This window comes from Eleutherodactylus coqui, chromosome 5 (genome assembly GCF_035609145.1).
Source record: "Eleutherodactylus coqui strain aEleCoq1 chromosome 5, aEleCoq1.hap1, whole genome shotgun sequence".
In the NCBI taxonomy this organism is placed as follows: Eukaryota; Metazoa; Chordata; class Amphibia; order Anura; family Eleutherodactylidae; genus Eleutherodactylus; species Eleutherodactylus coqui.
In genome coordinates this window covers 131,468,112-131,486,614 of record NC_089841.1, presented here as the reverse complement: position 1 = coordinate 131,486,614, position 18,503 = coordinate 131,468,112, and the positions used below count along the sequence as shown (strand labels likewise).

At 45.8% G+C, this 18,503-nt stretch overlaps 1 protein-coding gene across 1 annotated transcript in view; it reads right to left on the bottom strand.

Moving 5' to 3' along the window:
* Positions 1-332: 332 nt before the first annotated feature.
* The window catches only part of ADAMTS19 (ADAM metallopeptidase with thrombospondin type 1 motif 19), a 245,169-nt gene continuing 226,998 nt past the window's right edge, over positions 333-18,503 (bottom strand). Inside the window, exons 22-23 of the mRNA XM_066603164.1 lie at positions 3,519-3,696; positions 333-667 (exon numbers count right to left, since the gene is read on the bottom strand). Coding sequence (XP_066459261.1) covers positions 516-667; positions 3,519-3,696 — 330 coding nt within the window. The 3' untranslated portion in view covers positions 333-515. The remainder of the gene's footprint in view (positions 668-3,518; positions 3,697-18,503) is intronic.

The following is an 18,503-nucleotide window of genomic DNA, read 5'->3' as shown; positions in this document are numbered from 1 at the left end:
GCAATGCTAAGCTTTTTCAAATCCAATGATATAGAAACATAACTAATAAAGAGTAATTGCTGTAATGACAGGGTGGGCCATGTGAACAGTAATGCGAAGCAATTAGAACAACAGTGCCTATATGACCTGGAACATTTTCACAAAGGATAATTGGGGAGTGCTTAGTTAGCTTTTCTAAAGGGGTCATAATTTCATCTCAGACCACAGAAGAATCGGAAATTTTATGGGCATTTTAAGCTTAAACAGAACCGTGCACTGAGCTGAAAAAAAAAAAGAAATATGCAAAAATTGTATTTGCAGACCAATGACTTGGTCTACAGTCTAAACTCCGAAAGATGTTCCTGACTTGTAAAACTGTAAGCCATAGTTAGGTGAAAACGGTGATGCATGACATGAAAAATAAAAATAAATTAAATTGATTAAATAATATGAACTCTGTAAAAGTTTGGTTGAAATATGCTAGAAATGTGTGTGTGTTTGATATAATATTGAGAACCATCCATACAGAACTAAGGTCAACTCCTGGGTTGCATTTTCTGAGCGTAAAAGTCCCTGCAGGTTTCACAGCAGCGTTGGTACCACCTCATGTCTTGGCAGAGATTTTTCTCTCGTATCACTTTACAATATACTGGCCACTGGTCTTGAAGACATTTGAAGGTTAAAGCAGCTGAAAATAAGAAGTAAACAATTAATTATATAATCAATTGGAAGCAGAAACTGGGTTTTGCCTTAAACTAACATTATACCAACAACCCCCCCCCCCCCCCCCCCCCCGAATCTTCAGGGACGAGACAGCAGGTACTCGAATAAGGCGATGCTCTCTCTCTCTCTCGAGTAAATCGCCTTAACGAGTATGCTTGCTCATCTCTAACCTTGACCCATATCCAATTATGTCTAAGTGCACTGATACATTCAGAGGCACAATCAGTGAATGTTTTCCTCTCAAACATTTTGGCAGAAATTATAGCACATCATTGCAAATAATAGGTCTCATTTCCCACTGAGAGCGCCACAACATGTATTACACTTTTACTTGACATTAAAGGGGCTTTCTAAGATTAAGATACTGATGACTTATCCTCAAGATAGGTCATCAGATCAGTGGGGGTCCGCTGCTTGGGACCCCAGTGGATCAGTTGATTGATGAGGTCACAGTGCTCGGGCTCGTGTCGCAGCCTCTACTCAGGCTTGTGATGTCACGTTAATTGGTTATATGGCCTGAGAGCCACTCAGTCTCATTGAAGTGAATGGGACTGAGTTGCAATACCAGGCAGTGGTACTATGAAATAAATGTAATGAATGAATGAATTATAGGCATTAAAGTGACTTAGTGAATGTTAGGCATTAAAGTGACTCAGGCACTCCCCTGAGTGTCATGGCTATTTGAGACAGCTGATAAGAAAGGGTCCCGAATGGTGGATGCCCACTAATGTGATATTGATGAGCTATCTTGAAGATAGCTCATCAATATGTTAGTTTTGGAAAACCCTTTTAATGTCCACCGTTTTGTTTTTAAGTCCAAAATTCTGTGCTTAATTATTTTATGAATGTATGTGCTTTTAAAGGCTCACTTTTTCTGCTTGATAAATAGTGTACTTCTGGCTGTATGTGGCCAGCACTAGATGGAGCTATCATAGTCCGAACACCTTTCAGCCACTGTTAGTGTGATTCTCTGATGCCATGAATGCTTAAGTGAGGTCAAAATACCTCAAAACATGCTTTTTCAATTTCCAGACCAACTTACAACCTTATGCCAGCTGCATTCCTCACCTGTGTAAGCGAGAAGGCATGCACATTGCACAGGACCTTTAGGGGTAACAATTGCTTCTCTTTATTACCCCACTTAAATGTCCAGTCATTTTTGGTATAAATCATTCCTAAAAAATTGAGATCCAAGATCTCAAAATTGATTCTGCCCTTCCGTCTGTTCTCCCTTGAGAGAGTTGAAAGGGCAAAATGGATTGAGAGATCACAGACTATGTCCAATTAGATTTATTTTCAAATTTTCTAGGAATACGATTTATGCCTGAAATGACTTAGCTTTTAATATTGTAAGTAGGAAAACTCATTTTTACACCCAAAGGTTTTTTGTAGTGTATGCGCTTGCTCATTTACACAGGTATACAGTATCGCCAGCAGTAGGCTTAAAATAAGTGTGGTTTAAGGTTGTTTGGTGTCACCTCAATATCAGTGGCCTCTGAGCAGAGGAATCTGAGAAACACATTAGTGGTGACTGGTAGGTGGTGTTAGGTTTATGAACTGCTAAAATATTGCTGAAATACCAACTGCAAAGGTAGTGAAAAAACTGCTCTGGTATTGTAATAATTATGAAGCTCTCGGATATTCTTGTTTCTTCATCGGGATGTTTATTGGCTTAAAAGGAAACCTTCTGTCCTGTGACAGTTTAATGTTCCATTGACACACATCCCGATCTAATTTATACTAAAGTAGAGCTAACTGCATATGGATTTGCACAGCTACTATTGAATTCAAGACTACAAGCTACAATACTCTGTATACCGTAAGCTCATCCTAGTGGTGTCTACTATGATAATGTTAAGACAAGCTTGGAAAGGCCCTTTTACAGGCAAAACTAATCTTTCAAACAACTGAAAGATTGAAAGATTTTGCAATCTATTTGCATAAAATGTTAATGGCCATTAATGGCCATTAACACTTTATCATCTTCATTTGCATGTAAAAGGACCTCCAGGAGTTGTTTGCAGAGCCCAGCATGTGTTTAAACAAATGCCCAGCTGTGAAAACAGCTACCGACACGTTCCATTGTTCTCGCGGCTGCCGGCAAATTACACTAGCCATGAGAACAATGCAAACATTACAGCGAGGAGAACATCGTACAGTCTATTGAAAAATGAGCGAAATACATTCAAATGGAGTGTATTTGCTCAGTCTTTCATCTGCTGAACTATGGATTTTATGTGAAGTAAAATCCATCGTTCAAACGAAAAGAGCATGATGCCCGCGTTCACATATAACGTTTATCACTCATTTTCGGCCATTTGGACGAGTTTTGAGCGATAATCTTTGCGTATAAAAGGGCCTTTTTGCTGGGTCCTCTAAGACAGCCACATGCCCTCTTTCTATGGTACATACACCACTGCAGACAGATCAGCAAGTACTTGAATGTTCGCTGCTAATCCAAGAGACCAACAGATTCTTGCCATAACCCTTCAGTGTACCAAGAATAACTCAAGTCTTTTTTACAAATCACTTTTTACAGTACAAAATAACACTTTACTGGAAATTTTGCACAAAGTGAAGCTTCATATTTAAAGCGCACCCTGTTCTGAAGACATACATGATGTACCTATAACATAAAATAGATAATAACATGGCAGAGCAGACGCTCCTCTTATTACTGACTTGTGCTCCAAAAGTTACAAATCACTTCATAAACGCTCTCTACTGTCTAGACATAGAAAAAGAAGGATCCTGACCTGGAATAGAGTTCCAAAAGCCTTAGATCCATTTATCTGGTAATTGTGTTGTATGCTTACCAAGTCGAGGTGAGGTTATTGTGTTAACGTTTACTTTTTCATTACAGGCTTGCAGATGACATGGTCTATAGGCTGCTGGTTTTTCAGATGAAAAGCATTCATTTCCATGCCTTCCCGTAATTCTGTGCATGCATTGAATTACTCTTGACTGCATGCCTTTTCCACAAGTCACGGAACACTAAGTACAATAAAATAATATAAAAATACAAGTTACAGACTTATTTGAGGACTGCCATGTTATGTACTATAAATAAGTTACATTTAATGTAATATACATGTTAACTTTCAGACTTGCAAGCAAGAAGTCTGAAAATGACTGCCAAATATTTTTATTCCTCTACTTGAAAAGTTATAAACTTCTCGCTTCCCCCAAATGCATATGGACTACATTTTACTTTTATTTGCTAATATTTTTGGGTCTTTTCTCAGCTAAAACTCAATGCAATTCAGCAGCTTCAGCATTTGCATAGCAAGATCTCTATTCTATTTGCATTAGAAAAGTCTGATGCATATGTTTAAGGGCTTGCTTCCAAGAAAAATAACTCAATTGCTTACACATTTAATTTTTTCACTTTGGCGGCCTAATGAATCCGTAAAACCACATTTTTAAACAAATTTATGGAAGCTTGAGAGGTCTTATCCAGGCCGAAATACATATTTATAGTATATAAGTGAACTAAAAGCGCCAAAGTAATGAAGTGGATCCAAGTGAAGGTCCGAGCTATTGAGGACTGGTCACTATTGAAATCAATGTGCCTTGGTGGTTAGTACTGTTGTGCTACTTGTAGTATCTCTTTTGCATGTGCGCACACAAGGTTTAGCCAAAACAGCATCCTATGTGTTTACCCTGATACTATATATTCTTATTATCCTGGTTATATCAAATGCAAGGGCATTACCATTATACAGAAATAATAATGATCAGCCCATCCGCAATAGTAGACTATTTTATAGCAGCCTGTGTCTACTGATACACAGACAGAATAAAGACTGTTGGACATGCAGAAAACCCTAGCTTCATTCATGTGGGAACCATAGGGACCCCTTTTCTTGGGATAGGTGGGGATCTCAGCGGTTAGACGCTGTCAATCATAATGTTATCCCCTATCCTATGGATAGGGGATGACTATAGATCTTGGTATATAACCCCTTTAAATATATATTAGGTTCAAATATACATTTTCACCCATATTAATGATCATTAGTAGAGATGAGCGAGCACCAAAATGCTCGGGTGCTCATTACTCGAGCTGAGCTCTTTGTAATGCTTGAGAGCTCGTTTCGAGTAACGAACCCCATTGAAGTCAATGGGAGACCCGAGCATTTTCCATGCTCACCCATGCTCGATAGCTGCCTGAATTGTTTTCAATGGAGCCGCGGCTGCTGCTGGCACCCCTGAACTGTTTTTCATGGAAGGGCTTTACATATGAGCCCTTCCCTGAAAAACAATCATTTTAGTTGAAAACCCCCCAAAATTTACCCTCCGCCGCTGCCATGTTCCCTTTGGGGATGAAGAACACATGTGCCACATGCGGCAAATGTTTCCTTCATCCCCCCTAGGAAAAAGAATTCCCTGCTGCTACATCTGCCACATCTGTGACAGATGCAGCAGAGAAATTCTTCAATTCCCTACTGCAGCTGTCATGTGTGAATGAGTGCTGCTATAGCTATTGAATGACAGCACTCACCCATTCATGAATTCATGAATGGGTGGGTGCTGCCTCTGATTGGTTGAGCAAAGGGACCAATCAGAGGCAGCTCTCAGTTGTCATTCATTAGCTGAGTGCTGCCTCTGATTGGTCACAGTACTCAGCCAATCAGAGGCAGCCCATTCAGCAGGTGGGGATTTTAAATCCCTGCCTGCTAAATACTACTGAGAGCAGTGCAGGGAGAAGAGCCGGCAAAACGCGGCTGAGCCCTGGCAGCTCAAGAGAGGTGAGTATTCTTTTTTTTAAATTTTAATCACCATTTCTTCTTACTTTTCAGGAAAGGGCTTATATTTAAAGTCCTTTACTGAAAAACAATTGCAGGATGCTGGCAGCTTGATCTGTGACAGCTGTGGTAGGGAATGCTTTATTCCCCGCAGGGATAAAGAATTCCTTTGCTGCATCTGTCACAGATGTGGCATGTGCAGCAGGGAATTCTTTTTCCTGGTGGGGATGAAGGAAATATCTGCCACAGGCGACAGATGTGTTCTTCATCACCGCGGTGACATGGCAGCGGTGGACAGGTAAGTTTTTTTTTTTACACTAAAATTCTTGCTTTTCATTGAAGGCCTTACATGTAAAGCCTTTCCCTGAAAACCAATTCAGAGGTGCAGGTAGACCACTGCCTTCAATGGAGCTGCCGGCAGCAGCCGCGGCTTCATTGAAGGCAATACACGGACCTTCATACACGCGTGGTTTTGTACGCACCTATGTACGCACAAAAACACGCTCGTGTGAAGCCACCCTTCTGCGCTCTGTCCCCGGGTCTGTAGTCCTGATCTATCAGCTTGCAGGATTTAAAATCCCCACCTGCTGAAAGAGCTGATTGTGATTGGCTGAGGCGCTCAGCCAGTCACAATCAGCTCTTTCAGCAGGCGGGGATTTTAAATCCTCGCATGCTGATATATCAATAAAGCAGAGCTGGGGACAGCACAAGAAGTCGCGGCTGATCCTTGGCAGCTGAAGGAAGGGGAGTATTCGTTTTTGTTTTTTTTTTACAATATTTTTAGGGGTTTTTCAGGGAAGGGCTTATCTTTAAAGCCCTTCTCGAAATCCCTTCAGCTGCCGGGGCTCAGCCGCGACTTCTCGTGCTGTCCTCAGCTCTGCACTGCTGTGCTGATCTATCAGCATGCGGGGATTTAAAATCCCAGCCTGCTGAAAGAGCCTATTGTGATTGGCTGAGGTGCTCATCCAATCGCAATCAGCTCTTTTAGCAGGCAGGGATTTTAAATCCTAGCATGCTGATATATCAATAGAGCAGAGTCGGGGACAGTGCAAGAAGTCGCAGCTAATCCCTGCAGCTGAAGGCAGGTGAGTATTCATTTTTTAAATTTTTTTTTACAACATTTTTAGGGTTTTTTTAAAGAAGGGCTTATCTTTAAAGCCCTTCCCTGAAATCCCTTAAGCTGCCATGGCTCACGCTGTCCCCAGCTCCTCGCTGCTGTGCTGATCTATCAGCATGCGGGGATTTAAAATCCCAGCCTGCTGAAAGAGCCTATTGTGATTGGCTGAGGTGCTCATCCAATCGCAATCAGCTCTTTTAGCAGGCAGGGATTTTAAATCCTAGCATGCTGATATATCAATAGAGCAGAGTCGGGGACAGTGCAAGAAGTCGCAGCTAATCCCTGCAGCTGAAGGCAGGTGAGTATTCATTTTTTAAATTTTTTTTTACAACATTTTTAGGGTTTTTTTAAAGAAGGGCTTATCTTTAAAGCCCTTCCCTGAAATCCCTTAAGCTGCCATGGCTCACGCTGTCCCCAGCTCCTCGCTGCTGTGCTGATCTATCAGTATGCGGGGATTCAAAATCCCAGCCTGCTGAAAGAACTGATTGTGATTGGCTGAGGCGCTCAGCCAATCCCAATCAGCTTTTTCAGCAGGCGGGGATTTGAAATCCCCGCCTGCTGATAGATCAGGACTGCAGAGTCGGGTACAGCGCAGAAAAGACGCAGCTGAGCTCTGGCAGCTGAAGGGAGGTTCTTTTTGTTTTTTACTGTATTTTTACTGTTTTTTTCAGGGAAGGGCTTATATTTAAAGCCCTTCCCTGAAAACCAATGATGGGGTGCCGGCAGCAGGATCATCTACCGTCATGTGTGACAGCTGTGGTAGGGAATTGAAGAATTCCTCTTCTGCATCTGTCACAGATGTGGCAGATGTAGCAGCAGGGAATTCTTTTCACTAGCAGGGATGAAGGAAACATCTGCTGCATGTGGTAGATGTGTTCTTCATCCTCACGGGGGACACGGTAGCGGCGGAGGGTAAGTTTTTATTTTTTTTTTACACTAAAATGATTGTTTTTCAGGGAAGGGCTTATATGTAAAGCCCTTCCATGAAAAACAATTCAGTGGTGTCGGCAGACGATTGTTGGGGAGGAGGTGGGACAAAATTTTCTCAAGCACCTGAGTACCGTGTGGTGCTCGGCTCGAGTAATGAGTACTTCAAGTATGATTACTAATATATTTATCCATCAGATTTCTCAACTATGAATACCTTTTAATTTACTGAAATTCTATCCAGTAAATTAAAGAGATTCTGAAATAAAAAATTTGCAGTAAAAGCTGCCACCACAGCACTACCAGGCCCATGTAACACTCGAGGACATATGTGTGTTAAAAAGAGATAAATGTTGGTTAGATCAAACATATACTTTGACTTTCTGGCATCCCTGTGTGCTAATAACCTTTCACGAGTCACAGAGGTGGGCTGCAGGAGCTTCGGGTCACTGCATCCTGTCCGTTATTCACACCCCTTCACACCTTGTCCACCTCCACTTGCCATAGACATCAGCACAAGTCATGGCGTGGCCCTCAGCTACAGCCGGAAATTTATATGCGCACAGAGGTTGAGGTGTGTACACTTCAACTTCAGTGGTGCACTGCCTATGCCCCGGAAGTCAGGTGTCGCCAAACTCTGCCGAACTCAGATTTCGGTGCATGCGCAATGTCCCACTAAAGTCGAGGTGTATATACTTTGATCTCAGGGTGCATTTCTGTTTCTGGCTGTGGCTGAGGGCCATGCTGTGACTTGTGCTGATGTCAGTGCTGGGGTGCTGGCCAAGTAGAGGAAGGGGCATTAATAAAGGACAATAAAGCAATGACTTGGGGCTTTGGCGGCCCATCTTCATGACAAGTAAAGAGCAAACAGGGTGCCAGAAATTTAAAGGTATACATTTTTTTAATCTAGCCAACATTTCTCATTTTAACACAAATGTGTCCAGTGAGTGTTACATAGGCCTGGTAGCAATATGGTGGCAGTTTTTACTGTAACATTTTGATGATAGAATCCCTTAAAACTTTATAAAGATACTAATTGATAAATTAATAGCCATAGCTATGGATGCTCAAAAAGTAATACTCCACAAACCACACTAATATTAGGCAATCAAGACGTAGTTTACTTTGGAACATGATAGTAAGTTACTATAAAATAACACAGACATTAAGTCAAAAAGTTTGCAACTGACAAAAGAAACATTTGAGTTCATTGTACAGCTCGTAACGTTCCTCTGCCAGTTCTGTCAGGCTACATACACACGAGCACAGAACATGTGTTAATAATGACCTGTTTTTATAATTTGTATATAAATGCAACACTAAATTTCGATGTTTTTAACAAACCAATCCTAAACTTGGCATACATGATAATTACTCATATTTATTCATCCCATGCTCTGCCAAACATATAGGTTGGAAGTAGGGAATTTACTCCAGGCCAATAGCTGGGGAAGGTGCTAAAGTGAAATCCAGCTGGCCCAAAAGTAAAAGGAGACATTCCTAAATTAGGAGAAGAACTATCAAGGACATAGTGGCATATTGATCAAACTATTTTTACAACACGTTGATAGAGTTGTCATCACAAGTTAAGCATTTGTTCTCGCCATCCAGTAATTTTTCTGGTATTTAAGGGCTTATTTACACGAGCGTATATTGGCCGGCGATATATGCTTCCATTAGAGATGAGAGAGCAACCAAATGCTCGGGTCCGCGTTATTCGAGTCGAGCTTTTCGCAAAATTCGAGAGCTCTATTCGAGTAACGAACCCCATTGGCTACAATGGGAGACTCAAGCATTTTTGTATGTGGGACGCCGGGTCCCGAGCTTTTTTTTTTTCTCAAGCTCGACAGAATACGTTCGCTCTACTCTAGCTTCCATCTAAGCTTTCCCCCCCTTCCCCCCCTCACAGACTCTCTGCCTCTCTCCTCCAGTCCGGCATTTGCAATGGGAGCATGCTGCATATTTTTTTGCGCAACCAAAATGCAAAATACGCAAAGTGCAAAGTGCATGTGAACAAACCCATTGAAATCAATGGGTTCTATTCACTGAGTATTGCACGCACACATTTTCATACTCAAAATGCTGTGCGAATACGCCGGTGTGCACAGGCCTTAGGATTTCGGTTATCATGTGAACCATACAGGAATAATATACTCCTTTATAACCAACCATCTTACAGAGAAGCAACTCTAGTATTCTAAATTTACTAAAGTAGAAAAAACACAAAAACAATATGCCGCTGAAAGTAACCCGGAAATGTTTTTGAAAATATTCCCAGGACAGTCCGGTTCTAATGGAAAAATTAATACATTTGTAGCTACAGAAAATGGGGTCCATATAGGTAATTCAGTTAGGAATAAAAATAATATGTGCAAACCGGTACAATCATTCTTTCTGCGTCAGTCGGGAAACTTTTTTTTTTTATTCTAATAGTAAATTCTAGCTTGTTACTTCACTACAACCCAAGAAAAATACATGTGAGGTAATACAAGACTACATGACCTTCAAATACATGAATAATTTCTCTGCTGACAAAACATTGGGATTGTGGAAAGTATGCTTGTATATGGCTCTTTTCTGACAAGTTCTCTGACAGCATGAAAAAAATCTGATCACCTGTGGGATCCTTGCCTAATGGTCCTGAGGGCGGATATTTACTATATATATATATATATATATATATATATATATATATATCACAAATATATGCGGTAAAAATACTGTCGCCACTAGAGATGAGCGAGCGTACTCGTCCGAGCTTGATACTCGTTCGAGTATTAGGGTGTTCGAGATGCTCGTTACTCGAGACGAGTACCACGCGATGTTCGAGTTACTTTCACTTTCATCTCTGAGACGTTAGCGCGCTTTTCTGGCCAATAGAAAGACAGGGAAGGCATTACAACTTCCCCCTGCGACGTTCAAGCCCTATACCACCCCCCTGCAGTGAGTGGCTGGCCAGATCAGGTGTCACCCGAGTATTAAAATCTGCCCGCCCGTGGCTCGCCACAGATGCATTCTGACAGAGATTAGGGAAAGTGCTGTTGATGCCGGAGCTGCTATAGGGAGAGCGTTAGGAGTGATTTTAGGCTTCAAGAACCCCAACGGTCCTTCTTAGGCCATAGTCAGAAATCGCAGATAACACCTATCTGCGATCTGCGATTCCTGTTCTCTTCTCTATATGCGCTCAATGGGGCCGGCGGCAGCAGCGCCAACCCCATTGAGAACATATAGAAGACAAATCATTGTTCTCTGCCACAGCTGTAACAGCTGTGGCAGAGAAGAACGATGTTTGCCCATTGAATTCAATGGAGCCGGCAATACAGCAGGTTCCACTGAAAGCAATGGGCTGCCGGCGTGCGCGGGATGAATTGTCGGGAAGGGCTTAAATATAGAAGCCCTTCCCTGCAATTCATCCAGAAATGTGTTAAAATAAAAAATATATATACACTTACCTTGTCCCGGCAGACAGAGTTCAGCCGCGGCGGCTGGCAGTGGGTGTGAAGGGGGTGTGAGTCAGACCTGCCTCTAATTGGCTCAGCGCTGAGCCAATCAGGGGGCAGGTCTGACTCACACCCCCTTCACACCCACTGTAGGCCGGCCGCGCTGAACTCCGTCTGCCGGGACAAGGTAAGTATATACCGTATATACTGGCGTATAAGACGACTTTTGAACCCCGAAAAATCTGCTCTGAAGTCGGGGGTCGTCTTATACGCTGGTAATACAAAAAAAAAGAAAGTGTCAAAAAAAAAAATCATTACTCACCTCCCCCCGGCGTTCTGCGGCACTGCTGCAGGCTGTCGCTCCCTCCTGGTCCCTGGCAGATCATTGCTTTCTGGACGCAGGGCTTGAAATCCCTGCCTCCAGAAAGCTACTGTGATTAGCTAACACACGCCGTCAGCCAATCACAGCCATTCAATGACATAATTGTCATTGGCTGTGATTGGCTGAAGGCACGTGTGTTTTCTGGAGGCGGGGATTTTAAGCCCTGCGTCCAGAAAGCAATGCTCTGCCGGGGACCAGGAGGGAGCGACATCCTGCAGCAGCGCCGCAGAACGCCGGGGGAGGTGAGTAATGATTTTTTTTTTTTTGCTCCGCTGTATTCCCGGCGTATAAGGTGACAGTTGGGGGGTCATCTTATACGCCCCGTCGCCTTATACGCCGGTATATACGGTATATTTTTTTTATTTTTACACATTTCTGGATGAATTGCAGGGAAGGGCTTCTATATTTAAGCCCTTCCCGACAATTCATCCAGCGCACGCCGGCAGCCCATTGCTTTCAGTGGAACCGGCTATAAGCATGTAACCCAGGAGAAGTGGCAGCGGAGTGTCATGCAGGCAGTGATTGTGCTTTGTTGGAGGTGGTGTGGTGCTTAGCTAAGGTATGCATTGCTAATGAGGGCTTTTCAGAAGTAAAAGTTGTTGGGAGGGGGGGGGGCCCACTCTTGCCGCTATTGTGGCTTAATAGTAGGACCTGGGAACTTGAGATGCAGCCCAACATGTAGCCCCTCGCCTGCCCTATCCGTTGCTGTGTCGTTCCCATCACTTTCTTGAATTGTCCAGATTTTCACAAATGAAAACCTTAGCGAGCATCGGCGATATACAAAAATGCTCGGGTCGCCCATTGACTTCAATGGGGTTCGTTACTCGAAACGAACCCTCGAGCATCGCGATAATTTCGTCCCGAATAACGAGCACCCGAGCATTTTGGTGCTCGCTCATCTCTAGTCGCCACGTAATGATCCTCTCTTGCAGGTAATGTATGTGTGTGTGCTGCGGCTGGGGTATCTCATGACCGATAAAACCTGTCAGGAGACAACTCCGTGAATGAAATGTTATGCATGAAATAACTAATTAGGCTAAAATAAGCAGGCTTGTTCGAATTCTTGGATTTCAAGTTTCGATGGAATAGACAGCTGCCCTGTCACTCTTCAAACACCTAGGGGAACTTTTTCTATGGTCATTGAATGGATGTCTCCAGAAGCCCTAGGATTTCCAGTGGGCTGTATTCCCCAGGATGCCTCTCCAGACGGTCTGGATTAGAAAGAGGATGATGAGCAATCTCGGACACTAGGTGCTCGTAGATTCCCTTTACACCCACAGGTATTCCACCGAGCACCAGGTGAGTGCTATCTAGCTTAAAATCATTTGTTTCTACCATTCCATGTAATGCGCTGATATATGTTTATCTGTCTATCTTCAGACTTAATAGACTTCAGCTATTAAGAGGAAATCGAATACAGACATACGCAGCATCTCAGGTGCTTTTATGAAGCTCTGTTCACATCCATCAAACAAAAACCAGTCATTGTGCCACATCCATCATAAGTAGAGATGAGCGAACGTACTCATCCGAGCTTGATACTCGTTCGAGTATTAGGGTGTTCGAGATGCTCGTTACTCGAGACAAGCACCACGCGATGTTCGAGTTACTTTCACTTTAATCTCTGAGACATTTGCGCGCTTTTCTGGCCAATAGAAAGACATGGAAGGCATTACAACTTCCTCCTGTGACGTTCAAGCCCTATCCCACCCCTCTGCAGTGAGTGGCTGGGGAGATCAGATGACACCCGAGTATTAAAATCTGCCCCGCCCGCAGCTCGCCACACATGCATGCTGACGTAGATCAGGGACAGTGCTGCTGATGCTGCTGCTGCTATAGGGAGAGTGTTAGGTGTTATTTTAGCCTTCAAGAACCACAACGGTCCTTCTTAGGGCCACATCTGACCGTGTGCAGTACTGTTGAGGCTGCTTTTAGCAGTGTTGCACAATTTTTTTTTTTTGTATATCGGGCGTGCAGACCATTGCGTCCTCAGTCTGCAGTCATTTTACAGAGTATAGGGCCAGTACTGGTGAGGCAGGGAAAGAGGTATACTGGCTATATAGGCAGTGGGCTTTTCCCCCAAAACATCCACAAAAATACAAGATTTGGCCTGCCTGTCAGTGCCTTCCGTTTACAGTGTCTCTGCTGGGGGTAGTAGTTGGTGAATTAATACCCAGCCTTGCGTATAATTGTTTCCTGCCTCTGCAGTGCGTTACGTACGCGAAGTCAGCCTCCAACAGGGAAATCGAAATACAGTGTATATCCCAGGCAGTTGGCTTTTTTCCAAAAAGTTCAAAAAAATACAATATTAGGCCTGCCTGTCACTGCCTTCAGTTTACTGCATCTCTGCTGGGGGTAGTAGTTGTTGAATTAATACCCAGCCTTGCGCATAATTGTTGCCTGCCTCTGCAGTGCGTTACGTACGCGAAGTCAGCCTCCAACCACAGGCCAATAAGCGGGACATTTAATTACAGCGTTCTGTTTCTGCTAATCTCATAATACACCATGCTGAGGGGTAGGGGTAGGCCTAGAGGATGTGGACGGGGGCGAGGACGCAGAGGCCCAAGTCAGGGTGTGGGCACAGGCCGAGCTCCTGGTCCAGGTGTAGCGCAGCCGACTGCTGCGGGATTAGGAGAGAGGTAAGTTTCTGGGGTCCCCAGATTCATCTCACAATTAATGGGTCCACGCGGTAGACCTCTATTAGAAAATGAGCAGTGTGAGCAGGTCCTATCGTGGATGGCAGAAAGTGCATCCAGCAATCTATCGACCACACAGTCTTCTAGGCCGTCCACTGCTGCAACTCTGAATCCTCTGGCTGCTGCTCCTCCTTCCTCCCAGCCTCCTCACTCCATGAAAATGACACATTCTGAGGAGCAGGCAGACTCCCAGGAACTGTTCTCAGGCCCCTGCTCAGATTGGGCAGCAATGGTTCCTCTCCCACCGGAGGAGTTTATCGTGACCGATGCCCAACCTTTGGAAAGTTCCCGGGGTCCGGGGGATGAGGCTGGGGACTTCCGGCAACTGTCTCAAGAGCTTTCAGTGGGTGAGGAGGACGATGATGATGAGACACAGTTGTCTATCAGTGAGGTAGTAGTAAGGGCAGTAAGTCCGAGGGAGAAGCGCACAGAGGATTCGGAGGAAGAGCAGCTGGACGATGAGGTGACTGACCCCACCTGGTTTGCTAAGCCTACTGAGGACAGGTCTTCAGAGGGAGAGGCAAGTGCAGCAGCAGGGCAGGTTGGAAGAGGCAGTGCGGTGGCCAGGGGTAGAGGCAGGGCCAGACCGAATAATCCACCAACTGTTTCCCAAAGCGCCCCCTCGCGCCATGCCACCCTGCAGAGGTCGAGGTGCTCAAAGGTGTGGCAGTTTTTCACTGAGAGTGCAGATGACCGACGAACTGTGGTGTGCAAGGTTTGTCGCGCCAAAATCAGCCGGGAAGCAACCACCAACAGCATGCGCAGGCATATGATGGCCAAGCACCCCACAAGGTGGGACGAAAGCCGTTCACCATCTCAGGTTTGTACCACTGCCTCTCCCCCTGTGCCCAAACCTGTCACTGAGATCCAACCCCCCTCTCAGGACACAGGCACGACCGTCTCCCAGCCTGCACCCACATGCTCACCTCCGCTGTCCTCGGCCCCATCCAGCAATGTCTCTCAGCGCAGCGTCCAGCCGTCGCTAGCGCAACTGTTTGAGCGCAAGCGCAAGTACGCCGCCACGCACCCGCACGCTCAAGCGTTAAACGTGCACATAGCCAAATTGATCAGCCTGGAGATGCTGCCGTATAGGCTTGTGGAAATGGAGGCTTTCAAAAACATGATGGCGGCGGCGGCGGCCCCGCGCTACTCGGTTCCCAGTCGCCACTACTTTTCCCGATGTGCTGTCCCAGCCCTGCACGACCACGTCTCCCGCACCATTGTACGCGCCCTCACCAACGCGGTTACTGGCAAGGTCCACTTAACAACGGACATGTGGACAAACACAAGCGGGCAGGGCCACTATATCTCCCTGACGGCACATTGGGTGAATTTAGTGGAGGCTGGGACCGAGTCAGAGCCTGGGACCGCTCACGTCCTACCCACCCCCAGAATTGTGGGCCCCAGCTCGGTGGTGGTATCTGCGGCGGTGTATGCCTCCTCCACTAAACCACCCTCCTCCTCCTCCTACGCAACCTCTGTCTCGCAATCAAGATGTGTCAGCAGCAGCACGTCGCCACCAGTCGGTGTCGCGCGGGGTGACAGCACAGCAGTGGGCAAGCGCCAGCAGGCCGTGCTGAAACTACTCAGCTTAGGAGAGAAGAGGCCCACGGCCCACGAACTGCTGCAGGGTCTGACAGAGCAGACTGACCGCTGGCTTTCGCCGCTGAGCCTCCAACCGGGCATGGTCGTGTGTGACAACGGCCATAACCTGGTGGCGGCTCTGCAGCTCGGCAGCCTCACGCACGTGCCATGCCTGGCCCACGTCTTTAATTTGGTGGTTCAGCGGTTTCTGAAAAGCTACCCACGTTTGTAAGACCTGCTCAGAAAGGTGCGCCGGGTCAGCGCATGTTTCCGCAAGTCCAACACGGATGCTGCCACCCTGCGGACCCTGCAACATCGGTTTAATCTGCCAGTGCACCGACTGCTTTGCGAGGTGCCCACACGGTGGAACTCTACGCTCCACATGTTGGCCAGGCTCTATGAGCAGCGTAGAGCTATAGTGGAATACCAACTCCAACATTGATGCTGCAATCACTAGCTTCACCATTCCTCTGCTATGCCTCTTGAGAAGTTCCCTGCAAAGCATAAAGGCAGATGCTTTGCGCTCGGAAACGGAGGCGGGGAAAGACAGTATGTCGCTGGATAGTCAGAGCACCCTCCAGTCTATATCTCAGCGCGTTTAGGAGGAGGAGGTGGAGGAGCATGAGGAGGAGGGGGAAGAGACAGCTTGGCCCACTGCTGAGGGTACCCATGCTGCTTCCCTGTCATCCTTTCAGCGTGTATGGAATGAGGAGGAGGAGGAGGATCCTGAAAGTGATCTTCCTAGTGAGGACAGCCATGTGTTGCGTACAGGTACCCTGGCACACATGGCGGACTTCATGTTAGGATGCCTTTCCTGTGACCCTCGCGTTACACGCATTCTGGCCACTACGGATTACTGGGTGTACACACTGCTCGACCCACGGTATAAGGAGAACCTTTCCACTCTCATACCCAAAGAGGAAAGGGGTTTGAGAGTGATGCTATACCACAGGACCCTGGCGGACAAGTTGATGATAAAATTCCCATCCGACAGCGCTAGTGGCAGAAGGCGCAGTTCCGAGGGCGAGGTAGCAGGGGAGGCGCGGAGATCAGGCAGCATGTACAGCGCAGGCAGGGGAACACTCTCTAAGGCCTTTGCCAGCTTTATGGCTCCCCAGCAAGACTGTGTCACCGCTCCCCAGTCAAGGCTGAGTCGGCAGGAGCACTGTAAAAGGGTGGTGAGGGAGTACGTAGCCGATCGCACGACCGTCCTCCGTGACGCCTCTGCCCCCTACAACTACTGGGTGTCGAAGCTGGACACGTGGCCTGAACTCGCGCTATATGCCCTGGAGGTGCTTTCTTGTCCTGCGGCTAGCGTCTTGTCAGAGAGGGTGTTTAGTGCAGCTGGGGGAATCATCACGGATAAGCGTACCCGCCTGTCAACTGACAGTGCCGACAGGCTTACACTCATAAAGATGAACAAAGCCTGGATTTCCCCAGACTTCTCTTCTCCACCAGCGGACAGCAGCGGTACCTAAACAATACGTAGGCTGCACCCGTGGATGGAAGCATCGTTCTCTATCACTATAAAAAACGGGGACCTTTTAGCTTAATCAATCTGTGTATTATATTCATCCTCCTCCTCCTGCTCCTCCTCCTGCAAGCTCACGTAATCACGCCGAACGGGCAATTTTTCTTAGGCCCACAAGGCTTAGTCATATGACGTTTGTAAACAATTTTTATACGTTTCAATGCTCATTAAAGCGTTGAAACTTGCACCTGTACCAATTTTTATTTTAACTGGGCTGCCTCCAGGCCTAGTTACAAATTAAGCCACATTAATCAAAGCGATTAATGGGTTTCACCTGCCCTCTTGGTTGGGCATGGGCAATTTTTCTGAGGTACATTAGTACTGTTGGTATACCAATTTTTTGGGGCCATCGCCTACAGTGTAATCCTAGTAATTTTTATGGGCTTCGCCGACACTCATGCTACAGCAAGGTGTGTGGGGTTGGTCTACACTTTTGCTACATAAATGTAACTGGGGCCTTGTCTATACTGCAACTACTGAAATGTGAAAGACTGTTATCTGCCTAAACTGCTGCAACGGGAATGTTACTGTGGCCTGTCTTGACTGCTACTACTACTGAAATGGAACTAATACTGTGCTCCCCCTATACTGCTGCTTCGGAATTGTTACTGTGGCCTGTCTTGACTGCTACTACTACTGAAATGGAACTAATACTGTGCTCCCCCTATACTGCTGCTTCGGAATTGTTACTGTGGCCTGTCTTGACTGCTACTACTACTGAAATGGAACTAATACTGTGCTCCCCCTATACTGCTGCTTCGGAATTGTTACTGTGGCCTGTCTTGACTGCTACTACTACTAAAATGGAACTAATACTGTGCTCCCCCTATACTGCTGCTTCGGAATTGTTACTGGGGCCTGTCTTGACTGCTACTATTACTGAAATGGAACTAAGACTGTGCTCCCCCTATACTGCTGCTTCGGAATTGTTACTGGGGCCTGTCTTGACTGCTACTATTACTGAAATGGAACTAAGACTGTGCTCCCCCTATACTGCTGCTTCGGAATTGTTACTGGGGCCTGTCTTGACTGCTACTACTACTGAAATGGAACTAATACTGTGCTCCCCCTATACTGCTGCTTCGGAATTGTTACTGTGGCCTGTCTTGACTGCTACTACTACTGAAATGGAACTAAGACTGTGCTCCCCCTATACTGCTGCTTCGGAATTGTTACTGGGGCCTGTCTGGACTGCTACTACTACTGAAATGGAACTAATACTGTGCTCCCCCTATAATGCTGCTAGTGATATGTTACAGGGGCCTGTCCTTAATGCTACCGCTGAAATGTTACTAATTCTGGGCTCTGCCTATACCGCTGCTAATGCTATGTCACTGGGGTGTGGAAACGGAGGCTTCCCAAAGACATGATGGTGG